At 41.7% G+C, this 19,203-nt stretch overlaps 1 protein-coding gene across 10 annotated transcripts in view; it reads left to right on the forward strand.

Annotated features, from left to right (window-relative positions):
- LOC101166556 (uncharacterized) overlaps positions 1 to 19,203 on the forward strand; it is a 51,931-nt gene that overhangs the window by 6,349 nt on the left and 26,379 nt on the right. For 9 of the 10 annotated variants that reach the window (XM_023957790.2, XM_023957791.2, XM_023957792.2 and 6 more), the window contains exons 1-7: positions 3,117 to 3,256; positions 14,418 to 14,483; positions 14,631 to 14,696; positions 14,878 to 14,928; positions 15,014 to 15,133; positions 15,215 to 15,305; positions 16,568 to 16,582. In XM_023957790.2, coding sequence (XP_023813558.1) covers positions 14,445 to 14,483; positions 14,631 to 14,696; positions 14,878 to 14,928; positions 15,014 to 15,133; positions 15,215 to 15,305; positions 16,568 to 16,582 — 382 coding nt within the window. In that variant the 5' untranslated portion in view covers positions 3,117 to 3,256; positions 14,418 to 14,444. Of the gene's footprint in view, positions 1 to 3,116; positions 3,257 to 14,417; positions 14,484 to 14,630; positions 14,697 to 14,877; positions 14,929 to 15,013; positions 15,134 to 15,214; positions 15,306 to 16,567; positions 16,583 to 19,203 lie in introns of those variants that run through there. The other variant, XM_078951118.1, reaches the window with a different exon arrangement.

Here is a 19,203-nt window from a genome sequence, read left to right on the forward strand (position 1 = left end):
ATGGTTGCCCTCTAGTGGTGTTTCTTTTGTTTGCATTTCTGGCAGGTTAGCTGTGGTCCCTCACTAATTGATCACAGCTGCCTGCAATCATGTTGCTTCCTATTTAAGTTCTGTTCTCTCTGTGTTTTGTGTTGGAGCATCTTCTCTGTTTGGGTCTTGTTTGGGCCAAGTAAAAGCTTAAAACTTTATGGATTTGTTTGAGTCTTCCTGCTTCTGGGTTTATCCTCTCTGACCAGCCGTAACAGGGGCGGCAAGGAACATGTATCTTTGTATGCAGATGATTTATTGTTATATTTGTCAGAGCCCATTCTAAACATCCCTCACATAATTCATGTTTTGAGGAAATTTGGGGCTTTCTCTGGGTACAAATTAAACTTAAGTAAAAGTGAATGTTATCCATTTAATGATCTGGCTTTCCAAATACAAAATGGTGCCTTACCATTCCAAATGTCCACAAAGGGCTTTAAGTACTTGGGTATCAATATTACAAGAGATATGCAACATCTCCATCAAAAAAACTTCTGTCATTTATTAGAAATGACCAAATTAGTATTAAAATGACTGTACTCCCCAAATTTCTATACCTTTTTCGGGTAAACAATCGGACTCCAATGATGGCGTCGTGTGTGCTGTGTGTAAATGTATGTGTGAGGATAACGAGTCGGCAACCTAGTGTGCACCCAGGGCTACCTGCAGGGGAATATATGTATTGTTAAAGGTTGGGATAATTATTGTTTTTTGAGTGACTATTTAGTTTACTGCCTATTGCTTTTAATATCACTTTGGCTGAACGACACTTTGGATTTTAGGAGATATACCGTAATTTCCGGACTACAAGCCGCTACTTTTTTCCTGCGCTTACAGCCTTGCGGCTTATTCAGTGATGCGGCTAATTTATGGATTTAACTGGCGGCCGCCATGTACGTACTTTCGAACTCAGTGAATAGTTTGAATTCTCTATCTAACACCAAGCACAAGTCATTTATATTCAGCACACCTCTTCGCAGCCAAACAGCATGGACTTGACTTCAGGTCTTAGACACTTCAGTCATGGTTCAACAAAATGAAACACGCATGCCCGGCCGCATCCCAGAATCCTTTGGGGCCATTAGACCCAACGTGCATGTGATCGCCGCTACAATATGATGAAGCTTTCAAGTTAAAAGCAATCGTTAAAAGCAGCGTAAAAAAGTCCACCGTCACCAACGGGTTTGGAAAAGCCAGTTTGCTGCGTGACGGAGAGAACAGCGCATGGAGTGAATTTACACTCCATTTACGGTTTCTAAGGAAACCGTAAAAGCGGAATTTTGCTTTGAAAAACTCACAGCCTCCGTGTGAGCTGGAGACATCTTCTCCTGCTGATTGAGCTGCGGGGCCGATGGCAGTCTGAAGGCTCCCACACGTAACAACGCACCCGCCCCTCATACACAAAACGTACAGTATTAAGTCCGATTGCTTTGCACAGAAACTATTTGCTCCGTTCACCGGCGCAATGGGGACGAAGTGCTCCTCCTTGAAGCCGCCCTGGCCAGAGGTGTCGGAGTAGATAGGAAGGGGAGACAAGGAGCGGGCGGGAGCGGAGCGCAGAGGCGTCCGCGGAGTGCAGAGGCTTCTGAATTCTGACGCACGCGCCGCACTGAGGCGCGCGCTTTTCAGTCGCCGCTGCTGTATTTTACCGGTGTGTTTTTTAACCAGTCCTGTTACTCCCATAACGCTGCTGCGACACTAGCGGAAGGAGAGCTTTACCCGTTCACCCCTCCATGCACTGCTGATACTTGCTCATTCTTAAACACATACAACAGTATGGCGAGCCGGGCGTTGGCCCCGCCTTTAGCCCCTAAGACTCATGGGAAATGTGGAATCGCGGATGTAAATTTCCTCATTATAACTGAGGGATGTAATGTTGATTATATGGTTACTGTTTGTAATTTTATGTACGATACCTAGATTGTCAATAAGTAAAAAAAAAATGAAATAAAAACACCATAACTGAGGAACTTGTGAACAGAATATAGGTCCATGCTGTTTGACAGATGTCGATACACTCAAATACGTGAGCCAGAGGCTAAGTTGGCACCACCCACAATGTGCTAATAAATTGCACTCGGTCTGGAACGCTGGCCTTGATCGGTCAGGATGACAATACCGCCTAACACATGTGCGGCTTGTACTCTGACGCGGCTTGTGTATGTATACAAGCAGTCAAACACGTGAAAATGGGTGGGTGCGGCTTGTAATCTGGTGCGCTTTGTAGTCCGGAATTTACGGTACATTACACATTACATTACAATTAAAAAAAATCTATTTTGACATATAGTTTAGTCTCTGTATTCTTTTAAAATCTTCCAAATACAACGTTTACATCATACAGCTGTGAGGATGAGAGAAAGAATCAGGACAGATGGAGGAGAGAAACAGGTTGGTCTTATGGTGATGCTCAGGGGAAAGCCAGTTCATACCAAGTCAGTCCTTTTCTAAATAGTAATCTTCATGTAATGAAATGTGCAGATGTTTAATATATTGAACACATTAAATAATCTTTGCTTGGCCGTATGATTTAGTGGAGAAGAACACAGGCAAGAGGTGAAGGAGACAGACGTGAGGTTGGTGATGCATCTGATAGAAAAGAGAGCGGAGATGACTTCAGGGAGGAATAATTCAACTCTTGAAGTCCCAAAAACCTAGATGCTCATTCTGGTTTGAAGTTCTGCTGACCACCTGTGGCCTTCGGGGAAAACGAGTGCAGACATACATAAGTCAGTCACAACACAGAAGAACGAGGAGAGAGGCTCAGATGATGATGATGATGATGATAGAGAGAAAGAGAAACGACCAGCTGATGATGAAGAGGGAAAAGAAACAGGGAGATACTGGGCTATTTCCAAGATCAGTTGAGAAGTAATTAGATTTATACTCTTAAACAATTAAAGTTTGTGGGGGTGTTTAGATAGCTTTTGGAGGGATGGATGGGACGTTTTATAATGTAAATTTATGTCTGTGTGTTTGTGTGGTGTGGTGGAGGGGGGGGGGGGGGGGGTTTGATAATGGGATTGCATACCCCTATGAAATTGGGTAGTTGAGCCGCTGCATGATGTCATCGTGGAAAACCCGTGAAGCACGTGACCGGCTATTTTGTGTGTGTGGGGGGACTACTTAAGGACCGAAAACGAAAGTAGACCAGCATTCTGCTGAAGACTATGACCGCGATCTGGAACCGGAGCAGAGGCACCGCCCGCACAGCACACGCAGTATCACGGTAAGCCCGATGCGCCGCGAACCTTCAGGGGCGCGTCAGCGCCCCCTTCCCGCACGCGAACCTTGAGGCGCGCGGACGCAGGCTGCAGATCTGCTCTGCCCTTGATCCCCAGCTGCTCCCGCCAGGAACCACAGCCAGACTTCTCCTCAGAGGAGGCGCCGCAGAGCAGACGGCTGCAGGCTGAGGCTGCTACAGGAGCTCCATGCTGCGCGTGCGCCGCGAAAGTCACTTTTCTAAAGGCTTCAGCGTCAAAAACGTTCCATTGTCATTGCTGTTAGTGGCCATTATTACAAGATAAAGACAGGGAAAACGAAAAACTTAAATCTTTTATCTTTTAAATTTCCTTAGAGATTTTCTTTATATAGTTGATCACATGTTAGCAGTTGATCACGTTTTTGCACTTTCGCAGCTTAATATTAATATGTATTTATTCATTTAATACGAATGTCATTTTTAATAATAATTTTAATAATTGTAATAATATTTTAATAATTAGTTTTCATAATAATTTTTAATAATTTGAAATGAATGTCATTTTTGATGTCCTTTTTGATGTTGTATTACATATATTACTTCTGAATGATATAAAATTTCCCCAACGTGGGATTAATAAAGTCATATAGATAAACAATAAAGTCATAAAGACTTCCGGGTCCGGGTTACAGCACGGACGCGTGTGACTATACAACTATCTTCAAGTGACTTTAAAACAAAATAAATAAATAAATAAATAATGACTTAAAAAATTGATTTTCTCCAGAAAAAAGAGAGCTGACCATGGCCCTTAAGAAAAACCAGGACTACGAAGACCTTATTTACCATGATGATTTCTAAAAGTTATTTATACATAATAATTAAGTAATTCATATTTGTCATGTGTTTAATTGATATTTCAGGATTCAATTCTGTCTGATAAAAGTTATGAACCGGATAATGATAAATCATGTAATAACATGGTTACGGTAGAACAGGGGTGGGATTATATAAGTTTGCTTCCTTCCACTCCCTTTCAAGCAATATTTATTAATATGTCTAATTATCCTAAGTTTGATTCGTCGTTGTATGAATGTATAACTGATGATTGTATTGCTTTTGTGTATTCTTATTTGAGTGTTTGAAATAAACCATTTAAAAAATCTATCTATCTATCTATCTATCTATCTATCTATCTATCTATCTATCTATCTATCTATCTATCTATCTATCTATCTATCTATCTATCTATCTATCTATCTATCTATCTATCTATCTATCTATCTATCTATCTATCTATCTATCTATCTATCTATCTATCTATCTATCTATCTATCTATCTATCTATCTATCTATCTATCTATCTATCTATCTATCTATCTATCTATCTATCTATCTATCTATCTATCTATCTATCTATCTATCTATCTATCTATCTATCTATTCTGTACTTGAAATGCTCATTTTCTTTGTAAATTATCGTGACTAACTAATTATAATAGTACAATATAATATAACATAATATAAAATAATATCCTATCATATATCATACCATATAATAATAATAATAATTATAATAATAATATAAAGCAAAAAGTAGTAAACTTGAAGTGTATTTATACTTGAGTATAAGTACAATATGGCAAGTATGTATGTGTAGTGTATTCTAAATGAATACTTCCTCAGACTAAATCAGAATGTTTTAAGTTTCCAATATATGGCCATTATACATGAGTTAACTTCCTATACTGCCTCACTTTTAGTACCGACCAGAGGTCTTTAAGTGAGCTTCTGGAGCGACACGCTGCTCTCTCATCGCTCCGCTGTGGATGATTTTCTTCACAGAAAATGCTTCTGTATGTATTAGCGTTGAAGATTTGGATCATTTCTTTAAGTTAGTTGTCTTCTTTTAGTTATGTTTTGAGTTTTTTCATTCATGTTTATAGTTTCAACATTCCAGATAACAGGAACAGTGGACCAGCTCTACACTCTCTTTAGGGTGCTTGAAGGTTTGGAGCAGTTTTCTCATCCAGTCCATATGTGTTTTGTGAAATTGTGGATTTGGAACAGGCGTTTGACTTTCGTGGTTTGTGGTGTCCTGTGAAGGGTGCTCTGGCAGTATATGGGTCAGGAGAGCCTTACTAAGGTCCGTCTTGCCTCTGTATATGACTATAGCAGGAGCTTATAGCTGGTGTAGGTACCATAACCATTCAGCCTGCAACTAGTGCTGACGTCACATGATCTGCTCGGCTGTCCGTTGTTCCGATGCAGATCTCCACGCTACATAGTTTGTTCAAGTGGGGCAGTGTGTGACGTTGCAGGCCGAATGGTTATGGTACCTACACCGGTGGTAAGTCCGACCTGTTCCCGCTGCATGTTGGACTCCGGCAGGGCTGCCCTTTATCACCGGTCCTGTTCAGTCTTTATGGACAGAATCTTTTAGGTATGGCCCCCCCAGTACCATTGCTCATTCCCCTCCGGGAATTGAACCCTGGTTACCACAAGCACACAGTCATTCCACCTTACCAACGGAGCTACCCAGCTGCCAGATTTCCTGCCTTCCTTTTGCAGATGATGTTGTCCTGTTGCTGGGGTCCCCAAACTTTTTCCAGTGAGGGCCACATGATGTTTCCATTCTCTGATCGGGGGCCAGGATCAGTTTGAAACAGAAACAGTGTGACGATCGTAGGGGTGCCTAAATGTAAACATTTATTGTTTCCCAGACAGCCACACATAACCAAATATAAATAACCCGGTCTGATATCAAAGAATCCTCTCTGGGTTCTCCACCAAAAAATAAAATAATAAAAATAATCAGCAAATTTATGTAAAAAAACCCATCTTTGGGTTATTTACATTAAAAGTAAGAAAGTGGGCGACCTTGGGAGCATTTCGGGAAGTCAATCTCAAGCAGGTTTTTACTTAGGCCACTCCCCTAGGGCGGGTCAGTAAATGTTCTCACCTGTGCTGCATTCTAATTTTGTAAGCTGTTCGTCCTTCTTTACTGGAGCACTGCGTTCTTCACTGGTTCTCCATGCTCGCTGTTCTTTTTCATGGTGTCCTCCCCCCATTCTTATCGGATTGTTGGATCCCCCTTCTTATGGGGGGGGGCGTTCGTCTCCTCCTTTACACAGCAGCACCGCGTTCTTCGCCGGTTCTCCATGCTTGCTGTTCTCCTTCTGCATCATGATGCTCTTCCCCCGTTCTTTTCTGATTGTTGGATCCCCCTTCTTACGTGGGGGGGGGGGGGGGGGGGGTGCGGTTCTCGCATCTTCCGGCGCATGTCTACGAAGAAGCGTCCTGCAGCATTCGGGTTGTCAGTGGCGATTGATCGGGAGATGTATCAGCCTTGAGTGCCGTGATCCCCGGAATGTTTGGTGAGCGGCGTGCATTATCTTTCGGCTTCTGTGATGTGTTTTCTTCCGGGTTCCATTTCTTGCTCGACGCGGTCATCGGTGACGTCACGCCCCCTAAGGACCCTGGGACTTGCAGTTCTTTATAAAGCCACGTTGCATTTCTTCAAAACCAGGTCCAGTTTCTGCTGTGTGGGCCTTCTTTCAGTGCTGGCTTTGTCGTGGTGGCTCTTTGATTTGCTTCTTTTTCTTTTGAAGCTGTGTACATTTGCTAGTTTAACCTGTATTTGGATTGGTCGGTTTATGGACATGTCTCTTCTGTGAGAGAGAAGGAAATTAGAAGAGCGTTCCCCTGGCCTTCAGCCAAACTAAATTCTGGATTTTGGACTATTTGGACTTAGTGTATTCCTATGGGCTCCCCTTTGTTTTGCATTTTCTTTATGTTTTCTCTGTTCTATTTTCCTTGTAACCAGTCTTTTGCAACTCCGTGGTCGCGACTTGTCTTTGGATCTCGGTTTCCGCTCTATTTAAGGAAGGTGTATGGTTCTCCGCCCGTCTGGATTCATTTCTGCATGAATCTCTGGTTTATGATGCGTGCCTCTCTGCCTCTATGTAAACTCTCGCGTTTGTGCTGCACGTCGTTTATCCCATCTTTAGAAGTAAGATATGAATTGGTCACTGTTGGGCTACCTGTATTTTGCTGTGTGCATCCTTCCCCACTGTCATCCATTCATGTTTTCTTGTTCTGGGTAGTTCCTTCCTGGGCCCCCATGTTCCCGTTGTTCTGGATATTTCTATTTTGCTTTTCTGGTCTCTAATTCTCTATGCTTAGCATGCTTTTGTTATAACGATGTTTGTTTCAGGTCTTCGGTCTCCCTCCACTTGTTTTTTTTTTTTTTTTGTGGCTCCACCCTCCTTTGGTTTGGGGGAGAGGAAAACGTATGAAGACGTATTTATTAAATGTCCGGCAGCTGGAGATTATTGGTCGCTAACCCAAATGTACAGCTCTAATGGTCCATCAACGGCTCATGTGGTTCTGAATTCAGCCCGGAAGATTATTACAAAGCTTATTTCAAGAGTGCGATAATAAATAGTACTGTGGCATCATTTAACATGGTTTGAGTGTTTAAATAACTTGCATTACGAGCTAATTTCCTGGCTGAAGAATTTATCACTGATGCTCTTTAGCTTCAGTTTCAAGAGTTAAAAACTTTGTGTCGCAAACCGATCCTCAGTCTGCCCTGCTTTCAAGCATATGACACTCGATTAAGAATATCCCCTCTTCGAGACTTTTGGCATCCGCCTCTAAATGCATAAGGTTCAGCCATTTGAAATATTATCAGAACCTATGATCTCCCTTCAATCTAAAAAATTTGTCTTCATTGTGTTATCCAGGCACCCCTTTTCCAATTAATTTTAAGTTATACATGCTTTGTTGTCCACCTATTGCAAACCGATGATGTCAAGTACATACCATCAAATCTAGCCGACCTGCCGTCCATGCTACATGGGATGGCGACCTCCCTCATCTACGTAATCTCCTTGGACCTTGGTTATCCTTCTATTCGCCTGCTCCTCGGTGGCCTTCCTGGTGCGTCCCTCTGGAAATGATTATTTTATATATGCACCATTGGTGCATATATAAAATATATTTGGTGATATATTACGTGCAGGTTCCATGTTAACTGTCAATTCTTGTTGGAATCTGTGCTAATGGCTTTCTATGGTGCTATGAATACACAGATAGAACCTTCTCTTAAAACTCACTACTTGATTTCTCTTTCTCAGAGTTGTTCTTAAAAGCACTTTATTCCCTTATTTATTAAGCATTCTAAACTAATCAGTTCTACATTATTTATATATTTATGCCAAGACTAACACTGCTTTGTCTATATATATATGTATCACTTCCTGAGCTTGCGGCCCATACTCCCCGGTCCGCAATTCAGTTTCTGGTGGATGTCAAACCCTCAACAAAGTCGGATGTCTTCCAAGTTCCACAGTTTCTGCTCGTCTTGCAGCTTCCCTGCAGATTGTTGCCCCTTCAACAAGATCTAAACCTGCAACGACGACTGCTCTCCACACATGCTACTCTGCACTGAAAGTGATAGGGTGGTAAACCTCCTCCGGGTTTCAATGAGTTTTCTTACTTGAATCAACCAATATGTTCGTATCAGAATGACATACAAAATCTAGGATTAGATTTTAAAGGAAAACTATATTGCCAGGTGGAAGCCTCAAAATTAGGATGTTCTTAAGCTGTGTTACGATATGCTTGTAGCTCGAAATTTGAGGTTACTTAGCCTCATATCATATCATATGTGCCGGACTATCACCCCCCCCCCTCTCTCTCTAACGTCCCTCTCTCTTCTTCCCTTCTTTCCTTTTCCGTCCGGTCCAACACCAAAAATTTTCAAACATGGTTGAAATTAATAAAGTTTGGCCTCAATTACAAAAGGGGTTTATTCAGACATACCTTTGGTTTGTCTGAAGATGAATAACCCCTCTTGTTAAAGTAAAATATGTCCAACACAAGAGGCCCTCAGCTCTCATCTGCCTGCCTAGCTGTTGGACAGGACAAGTTAAAAAAAAAATAAATAAATAAAAAAAGCTTTTATCATATTTTATGTGTTTTAAGTTGTATTGTCTACTTGCCGCTATACTCGAAATGGAGTGGCCCAACGGTTTATGGTGCTGGGTCACACAAAGCAGATCCACTAGATAGTGTGCTCCCTTCGTGCCGCTGAAATGCCAACTAGGAGGAATGTGAACTAAGTGGAATGTGAAATGCCAACCAAGAGGAATGTGAAATGCCAATTTAGAGGAATGTGAAATGCCAATTTAGAGGAATGTGAAATGCTAATTTAGAGGAATGTGAAATGCTAATTTAGAGGAATGTGAAATGCTAACTTAAAGGAATGTGAAATGCTAACTTAGAGGAATGTGAAATGCTAACTTAGAGGAATGCGAAATGCTAACTTAGAGGAATGCGAAATGCTAACTTAGAGGAATGCGAAATGCTAACTTGGAAGGAATGTTAAATGCTAACTTAGAGGAATGCGAAATGCTAACTTGGAAGGAATGTTAAATGCTAACTTAAAGGAATGTGAATGCTAAGGAAAGTGAATGTCAAAGTATGTGAAAGCAAAACAAAGAATGTGAAAGCAAACTAAAAGATGTGAAATAAGTATTTTACTGCATGAGTTGACTGACTGAAATACACAGTAACACATTTTGCTGAGCTAACATTCCACTTTTTAGCTTTGAGAGTTTGTCTTGCAAGCTATCATAATTCTCTTTGTGACGGGTTTCATAATGTCAGCGTAGATGGCATTGTTTCAATGCCACCGTCTATTGGCAGATGAGACACAGTGGCGCCTCCAGAAATTTTTCATGGGGGTGGCCGGCAGAAGTCTTAAGGCCTGTTCACAACGGGACGAATTTCGCCGGCGATTTTCGCCGACGTTTAACGCCTCGTGACTAAACAAAGGGCACCAATGTGAGTGTGCACACCGAGGCGAAAAAACGCCAAGCGACAAAGCGTCAAAAAAAAAAAACGCCTCGGGTTCGGTTTTTTTTCGATGCGTCGCGTCGAAATCTATTCGACCAATGAGAATGGCGCTTTTGCACACGTGTCTGGAGCTTCTGAAGTTACAGTAAAACACAACTTGGGTGCGCTCAAACACAAAACTGCCTTGCTGAGCACACATACCAGCGAAGAAGATAGACGCCAAGTAGCGTCTACACTGCCGCGAAGAAATAATGACGGACATTCTAAAATATCCCCTTACCAAGTACCAGTTGGAGCTACTGATGCTTGAAATATTCATGTTTTCTTTGTATGATTCTGACAAGCGCGTAAATACTTGCTCTCTTCTTCTGAGTGAAAAGCGACTTTAAGAATCGTAAAGTTGCGCAGCGCCACCTTGTGTACAGGAGTATTTCTGTTTACATTAAGCGCCATCTAATGTCAGGGAAGGAAATTGCATGTTCGCTCGGCTCATCGTCAGCGAAAATCGCCTGGGTGTGAACACAAAAGACGTGGCGAAAAACGCTGGCGAATAACGCCTGGCGAATATTCGTCCCGGTGTGTACGGGCCTTTAGGGTGGCACACAAAAACCATGAGCTATAGTTTCAAAATTAATTCTATTAAACGTGGTGAAACAGCCTTTAGATAACTAACAGAAGAGGAACAACCTGGACAAGAAGCTGCTGGTGACCTTCTACAGAGCCACCATCGAGAGCATCCTCACGTACTGCATAACAGCCTGGTATGCAGGATGCTCGGCCGCAGACAGGAAGGCGCTGCAGAGGGTGATCAACACGGCCCAGAAAATCACCGGCTCCCCCCTGCCCAGCCTAGAGGACATTGCTAGCTCTCGCCATACTAGCAGAGCCAGGCAAATCATCAAGGACTCCCACCATCCCAACCACCACCTGTTCCAACTGCTACTGTCAGGCCGACGGTACAGATCACACAAGGCTCGCACAAATAGACTCAAGAACAGTTTTTTTCCCAGAGCAGTCAACCTCCTAAATAAATGTGAATCCCACAAAAAAAACTGTAACTCGTGCAATATCTGAAACCAATGTGCAATATTAACAATTCCCAGTGCAATATAAACAATTTAGAATAGTTATGTAGCTTTGTACATATGTATATTTTCAGTTAAACACAATTATATTGTTCTTTAGAAGATTATCTATTTTTATTGTTTAAGCAGCTGGAGAGCACCGGAAATTTCGTTGTCACAAGTTTCTTGTGTAACAATGACAATAAAGGCTTTCTGATTCAGAAAGTTCAATGCCAACTAATATATTTGGATTTATTGTGTTTATGTTTCAAGCTTGTCAGTTGTCCTGAAATAATAAAAAAATGACAATAAGGATAATAATAATGATACCCTTTCATACTAATTATTAATTATATCTGTAATGTATCTGTAGATATTTCTATTCAGGCCAATAAACATGAAACAGTTTGATTATTAGGGCAACATAATTCTAACTTCACCTGTTGGTCAAAGAACAGCTCGAGGACCTGCTTTTGCTGAGTTCTGCCTTGTTTCTCTGACCAATGATGCTGACTGTTCCTCGTCTGATGCTGTCTCATGTTTGTCTTCCCCATCATCTTCTGTCATTAACGCTGATGGTGGATCATGCTGCTCTGTCTCATCTTCCTCCTCCTCACTATTCCTCTGTTGCTCCCCTACCATCTCTTCCGCCCTTTCTGCTGCACTTTTCTTCTTAAAATAAACTAAAATAAGAATATATGTAAACTTTCTCTTCATTCTCTAAAATTGACATTCACAAGCATCAACTAATGACTTTAGGTGTAAACGGGTCAAGCCCACATCAACAAGCTGCAGTAACACAACAACCAGTCCTCAAATTTTGCGTGTGTGACGGGGACATCTTTTTTCAGTACAAATAAAAAGTCATTGCACATCAACCACCGCTGGTGATGGGGTGGTGCAATTGTATTTGTGCACAATACAGATCAGGTGATCTAAAGTACAGTAAACAGATTGTTAAAAGACACCACAGAAAATATTTAACAGGTGTGAAAGGAAATGTAATGTTTTGGGATGTGTGTCTGCGTGTGTGTGTGCGCGCTCGTGCGTGCGCGGAGAAACCGGTGCTCGCGCTCCGTCACGCGATGCAGGAAGGGGGGGGGGATAGCACGTTTTGGAGTTGAGGAGTTGGAGTTATTCTCAGTTCCTCTTGAAGAACTGAGACTGGTTCTTTGGTGAACCCGCTCTGAGGGTTCGAACCCGGAAGTGAACCCCGAAGGAAAATCAGCCTCTCCGTCTTATCCGTGTTCTGCATCCAGGAGCTTTAGCTTTAGATGTCTGCGCACGCAGAGGCAGCAGGGAGGGGAGGGGGTTAGGGTGTGGGTCGGTTTAGGTGATCAGGGCGACTTGCCACTTGCCACCTGCTGGCTGTGCATTTGGGATTAAATTGATGCTACCACAGTTTATAGTGGCTAGATGGGTGGCCATGTGGCGCCACTGATGAGACAAAAAAAATACATGTTTGTCCCCCAGCCGGTTGAATAACCTGCATTCTGAATCCCTTATTCTCTTCCCTAACCTTTTGTAATTTTTCTGTTCTGATGGGGGGGTGTCACATTCAAGTTTTATGACTGGGGCAATGTGAGGTAGAAAAATGTTTAGGTTGGCTCACATTTCAATTCAGATAAGCTTTATTGACGTGGGGAAACAATTCCAGGGATTGGGCAGGCCCACTTCACCCCAGCTTTCCTTGCTTCTATTTCGGGATTGTCCTTTTTGTCCAGCCCTATTTCATTAATAAAAATAATTCTATTAATCAACAACTCAAAAGTAATGGCTGATTTTGATTATTTAATTTTCAATACATTTTAATTTATTGTTACTTTTAAACATTTCAAGTCATTTCAGTGAGCATTGTGGACTTTCTTTCATTAACTGAGGGGGGACCAACAATTTTGTCCACCACTGTAGCTCTGCGATTTAAGTTCAAGTAAAATAAAAAAGCTCAAACCAAGAGATGTGAATTGTTTTGTTGGATTTAATTTAATTTTGGATTTAATGTTTCAACGCTTCACGTCCTCTCTAAATCTTTGCTCCTTTTTTTTGATTAATCTGTTGCTCTGTAAGAGTTAATAAACATGTATTTAGTGAACCGTCCTTCAAAAATCACTGGAAAAAGAAAAAAACATCACTGGGAATGATACGTTGTTCTGTGATGCAGAACTGGGCAGCACTCTGTTGGTAATATTCATCATTTATTAACTTCAACAGTGAGAGAGAGAATGTAAAAAGAATCCTTCAACTAGTGTCTGTCAAATATTTAGGATTTAGCAAACAACAAAAACAAATTATGTCATTTTCTAACAGATTTTAATTTAAAGTACAGTAAAGTCGGACTTACTGTGAAATTTGTTCTCCGCATTTGACCCATCCACTGGGGGAACGGTGAGCTGCAGACACAGCCGCGCTCGGGAACCATTTGGTGGTTTAACCCCCCAATCCAACCCCTTAATGCTGAGTGTCAAGCAGGCAGGCATTGGGTCCCATTTTTAGAGTCTTTGGTATGACTCAGCCTGGATTTGAACACCCAACCTTCCAGTCACAGGACGGACACTCTGACCTAGGCACTTTAACATTGGGAGTTGGGTCATCTAGACCCACTAGACAGTGCTCTGAACCTTTTTTCTTCAATGATTTGTGATCTTCACTGGTGTCCATGGATTACATGAAATCTTTCCACCTTTATCCACCTTTGACATCGTAGGGAGAACACGTCAATGGAAGGGGGGAGGGGGGGGGGGAGGATAGCACAAGGGTCAAAGGCAGCATCCGTGTCAAAAAAAAGAAAAATCATCATCATCTAAGATAGCACAAGGGTTAAAGTGTTCCCAGTGGTTTTTTGATGATTATGCCGTTTTTAGCCACACAGAAGAAAACTGTTATTTTCTAGGAGAGCGCTTCTGCAAAGCATAGTTATGAGTTATAATAATAATGATAATAATACATTTTATTTAAAAAGAAATGCGCTTTACATTTAAAAAAAAAAATCTCAAAGCGATATCTTAGAAAGCAGCAATAAAAACAGTTTACAAATAAATAAAAAGGGGAAAAAGAGTACTAAAAAGCATCTTTAGAAAGGAATGTCTTGGAGCAACCCCGCCCCTCTTCTCCTTCCCATTACTGCGAGCTAAGAGCAGGGTACATGTGGCACGAAATAATGTTTCCACTTTCAGTATAGCTCATATATTTGACCTTTACCATTTAATCCTAACTGACTCATTTGTCTGGTTGCTGAGATTCTTTTGCTGTGATCCTTGCAGAATAAGCCTGAAGGAAACGGAGGCAGCATGAAGTCTGTTGCACACTCATTATACCTGATTCTGATGGTAAATATCCTTTCTTTCCTGTTTTTGAGACGTTCAAGTTTTGTTTTTTTGAAGTTCCGATGTTACGCTGCAGGAAACAAAGATGAATCCAGTTTCTGATGATCTCTGTCCAATGTATTAATTCCTGTTAAACTTTTGTTTTTTTAGGCTTTTCTAAGTATAATTGACCCGTCAACAGCAGGATGCTATGATGAACTGGAGAAAGAAAGATGGGTATTTTTTTAAGTTCTTGTTTTCTTTCAACAGAGAACAAACAGCAAAAGTTGTTAAATGACATAACAATACTGTAAGAGTCTGAAGAACATTTTAAAAAAAAGCATAATCACAAGGAGAATCTTGAGCCGAATCTAGAAAACTGATTTTACTCTTTCTTTTCTTTTCTTTTCTTTTCTAGGTTATGTTTAAAAATGAAAGCCTTTCGCTTGTAATGGCTGGAGATTTAATGGTAATCTCTGAAACACTTGGTTCTATTCATCCACACATGGCCTTGCTTGGCTTTGAAAGAGTCTGTATGTCTTCTTTCTCTGCAGGACAGCATGAACTGTACAATGAAATACTACCAAAATTACACAACGTGGCCAGAGCATCTTGAAAATAACACCAACTGGAAGGGCTTAATGAACGCCCTTAAGACATGCGAGATCAATGACGTGAGTAGTTGTCACATTTGTTTTTACGTTTTTTTTTTTTGGTAGACGAACATGTTTGTGATCTAACCCTTCTTTTTTTAGACAATTAAGTGCCAGGGAAGGCCAAAAGAAGAGGTCCCTGTTTTTAACTTCATGTGTTTCTTGGCTAAAGCAGTGGATCTTGATTTACAAGGTATGACAGGCCGGTAACCTACACGTTTTCCAACTAACCTGCCAGTCAAGCTCCCTATTGGCTAAATATACCTTCTTAAAATGCCCAGCGTTTCCTTTTCCTGTCTGCACTACCATGCACGGGTTTGTTTTTTTGTTCTGCATGGACAGCCAAGCGTGGGAACCTCAGAACCATCAGTCCAGCGGATTTGTTGGACTGATGTGTCAAAGTGGACGAGGAGGTCGCTTACCGCACAAAGGGGAGCGTTGATTCAACTCCCACAGAGTTCATTTCAACAGTTTTTTTAGCTCCACACTTTACAGAGTTAAATGAACACTTTCAAAACAGTTACATCAATAAAGACTGAGTCAGAGTCATTTGTTTAACTCACTAAACTGAGCTTAATTAACAGTAAACTAATTTACCTAAATTAGTGGTTTTTTTTTAGAGTTATCTAAAATTTATATCCAATACTGTACATACAATAGATGAAATTATATAACCGAAAATGAATTAATTCCTAGAAAGACATTTTCAAAAAAATCTAGAATTTTTCTCCCATACAGTCAATTAAAACTTAATGATACATGACGGAATGACAAAAAACTCTCACCTGTGGCTCCATATGAGCTTTGAACATCAAAAAATTGGTATCATTTTCAGTTCTGTTGTTGTACTTAATATTTTAAAGGCATGGTAGTGTTTTAACAAAGTACTCTGTAAAAAACATTTGAGTCATTACCGTCTGTGGAAAACTTTTTCCTGCACAAATGAAACCAGCCGCAGCACATGGAAACTTCTCAACACCTTGTACTTTCTTGGCGGGTTTACGAGGCGGACGCCCAGGCGGGCCATAAACGGGAGTTAATTAGCTTGGTTTGGCTAACTCTGACAAATGACTCCAGCACTGAACACCATTTGAATCGCAGTGTGTTAAAATAACACTTCAAGAGTGGAAACTAACTCTGGTTTGTTAAAAGCCCTGAAGTTTCAACTCTCCAGTTTTTGTTGTGTAGTTTTTCCCCCGCCACTGGCTTTTTCCCACAGACCAAAAAATTGCTCTGTAGGTCAGCTTATCACTCTAAATTGTCCCTTGGTGGGAATGATTGCATTGCCCTGTGATGGATTGGCCACCCGTCCAGGGTGTATCCTGCGTTTACGCTGCAAAAAACAGAATCTTAAGACAGTAAAAAGACCCTTGTTTCGAGAAAAAATGTGTTATTTGTTATATATAAGCTGCTGTTGTGTCCTCATTTTGGTTTTCTGTTTCTCTTGTGTTGCAGGCTGTGGCGACTACGGTAAGTTCAAAGCCGGGCTGTGTCGGTGGTGTTTGGTGTTGCTGGTCAGTTGCCGCTGTGTGAACGCTCTTGTCACTTCATCTAGCTTGTACATCTTTTAGTAACAGAAAAAAAAATGTTAGTAGATGATGGGCGGTAGGGTTGTGCCGATGGACGATACCATCGTCCATCGTGATGGGTGACTGACATCCCGATGGAGAGACACCATCGTGATGCCGCGCCCCCGCCACGTTGCGAGTTGACCCCAAAAGCCGCGGTTACATGTACAAAATATCTTGATGGGATCAATGGTCGGATTAGAATCCAACCGTGTACATGGGCCCAGAAAAATGTTTTCAGAATATAACAAACGTTCACTAAGGTCACACTTTCGGTCGGAATAAATCCTTCGCACATGCGCAGTAGGGTTTGACAAACCGGAAAGGTAAACATAAATTCCGCCGAGCGGCTTTTTCTTTTTCAAACTTTATTGAATGTAACTATTCAATACAAAACAATCTTAAATAGCGCAGAGCGGCTATATACATTGACATGTCGGCTCGGTAATATACGAGACAATCTTCTAAACGTGCTTTTAATAATGTTACGGTTATTATGAAACACCTGTTCGCTCATCATTTGAATTTTAATCCGCGTGGTCAGTGCTTTTTCTGAACGAAGCCAGGATTAGCAGTATGCTAACAGCATTAGCTTTGGGTGGCGCTGCATCCTGGCTGCACATAAACATGTGGGAATAACATCAGCCTTTATTTTGTTGGGACGCGACTGGAAACACAAATCCACGTGATTGTTTGAATGTTTTCTAAGGACTGAGCGACATTTCGGCTTTGAAGCTCAAACCGCTGTGTGTGTGCTGACGATCCGAGCTATGCTCAGAGACACACACTTTAGACCCGGTTCTGAGTTCGGTAGCTCTGAGTTCGGTAGCTTGTACCCCTAGAGCTGCGGAACGGATCGCAGTCCGTTCCGCAGCTCCCACACATACCGCACATGTAACAAAGCTGTAAGTCCACGCTCCGCCGGCCCACTTGACTAGTTAAGTGCGGGAGCGGACCACTTCTTTTCTATTTTATTTGTTACTTTTTTTGTTAAAGTCACTTCCCTCAGTTTATACTGGATCATCACGGATTAGTCATTAGTTGGGAAATAAAAAAAAAAGTAAAATAACGAATAGCAGTTATATAAGAACGAAAAACGTAAAAATAGCCCCCACCCCCCCACCCCCGACGATATCATCGTCCATCCCGATGGTTGACAGCAAACATCGTCAACGGCCAATTTAGGGGACATCGCCCAACCCTAATGGGCGGTCACCTTTTATAGAGCATCATTAAAATGCACAGCTAAAAACTGTCTGCAGAGGGCCAAGAACAGAACACGAGTGTTAAATCAGTGTAAAATAAATGTTCATTTCTGTTTATCTGATTTGAGACTCAAGCATAAAATGAACCACTTTTTACAATATTTAGGCGTTCATGGTCTTACTTTGGATCTTTTTGAATGAAGACAAACAACAAGTTAACTTTAAGAGCAGAAATGTGGACTGCATATGAGAACTGTACTGAGTGGCCCCTCTCCCGTGGCGTTCCAAACAGGAAGAACCCGCTAGAAGTAACCCATAGATTTCTCTAGAGAAATAAACATCTGTTACTCAGTCAGAAAATTGGTCAGAAAACCCATTCTTGCTCTGATACCTTTTTCTAACTTAAGTATTATCTTCTATATAATCCTCTTTTTTTAATTAATTATCTTTCTTCCCACCGGATATTTATTTCGTAGAGCAAGTTATTCCAGTTATAAACTCACCAGGGGCCTCATTTATAAAACTTTGCGTAGGATTTGCGTCAGAAGTGGCGTACGGATGAAACATAGGATGTGCGTACGCACAGAAATATTCGGATTTATAAAACCGTGCGCACGCACATCCTACGCATCTTTCCCTTTATAAATCACAACCAATTCTAAATGCAGCGCAGCTTTTGCGGCTTCATGACACGCCCATAGTTGCCCATAAATAGTCCGTGAAACGCCCACAAATTAATATTCATGTCTTGCGATATCATGGCAAACACCGAGAGGAAATGAAAAAAACGTAACTTCACTCAATGTGAAGTAGAAGTTATCGTTGGCGAGGTGGAAAAGAGGAGAAAAGTGTTGTTTGGAGGGCACAGTGTGGGCATTACTAATGCCAAAAAGGCACGTGAGTGGCAAACGGTGGCAGACGCCGTAAATGCTGTAGCCTCACAACCTCGGACCGTGGCCGAAATAAAAAAGAAATGGTCGGACATCGAAGTCGAGGCAAAAAAACGTCTAGCGCTGCATCGCCAGAGTGTCTCTGCCACCGGAAGGGGGGGGGGCACCGGAGCGCCAGATGCACTGGGTGACACGCGTGGTTCCTCCGAGTGCTCCTCTGTAACGCCGGGCCCAAAAGCCCACAGAGGTCCAAGAGGACGGCTCGAGGAAGTCAGAACCGGCTTATAAGCCACTCGTACTCGTTTGCCAGCACGTCTTCTTGCTGTCTAAAGATGCGTTCACTCCGAATTCTTCCATTTGCCACATCTTCTATTAAGAGCGCAAGATCAGCCATTGTGCGTCATTACGCATTGTGATGGGGCATTCTA

Source organism: Oryzias latipes, chromosome 8 (genome assembly GCF_053564925.1).
Source record: "Oryzias latipes strain Hd-rR chromosome 8, Olatipes_Hd-rR_3.1".
Lineage (NCBI taxonomy): Eukaryota > Metazoa > Chordata > Actinopteri > Beloniformes > Adrianichthyidae > Oryzias > Oryzias latipes.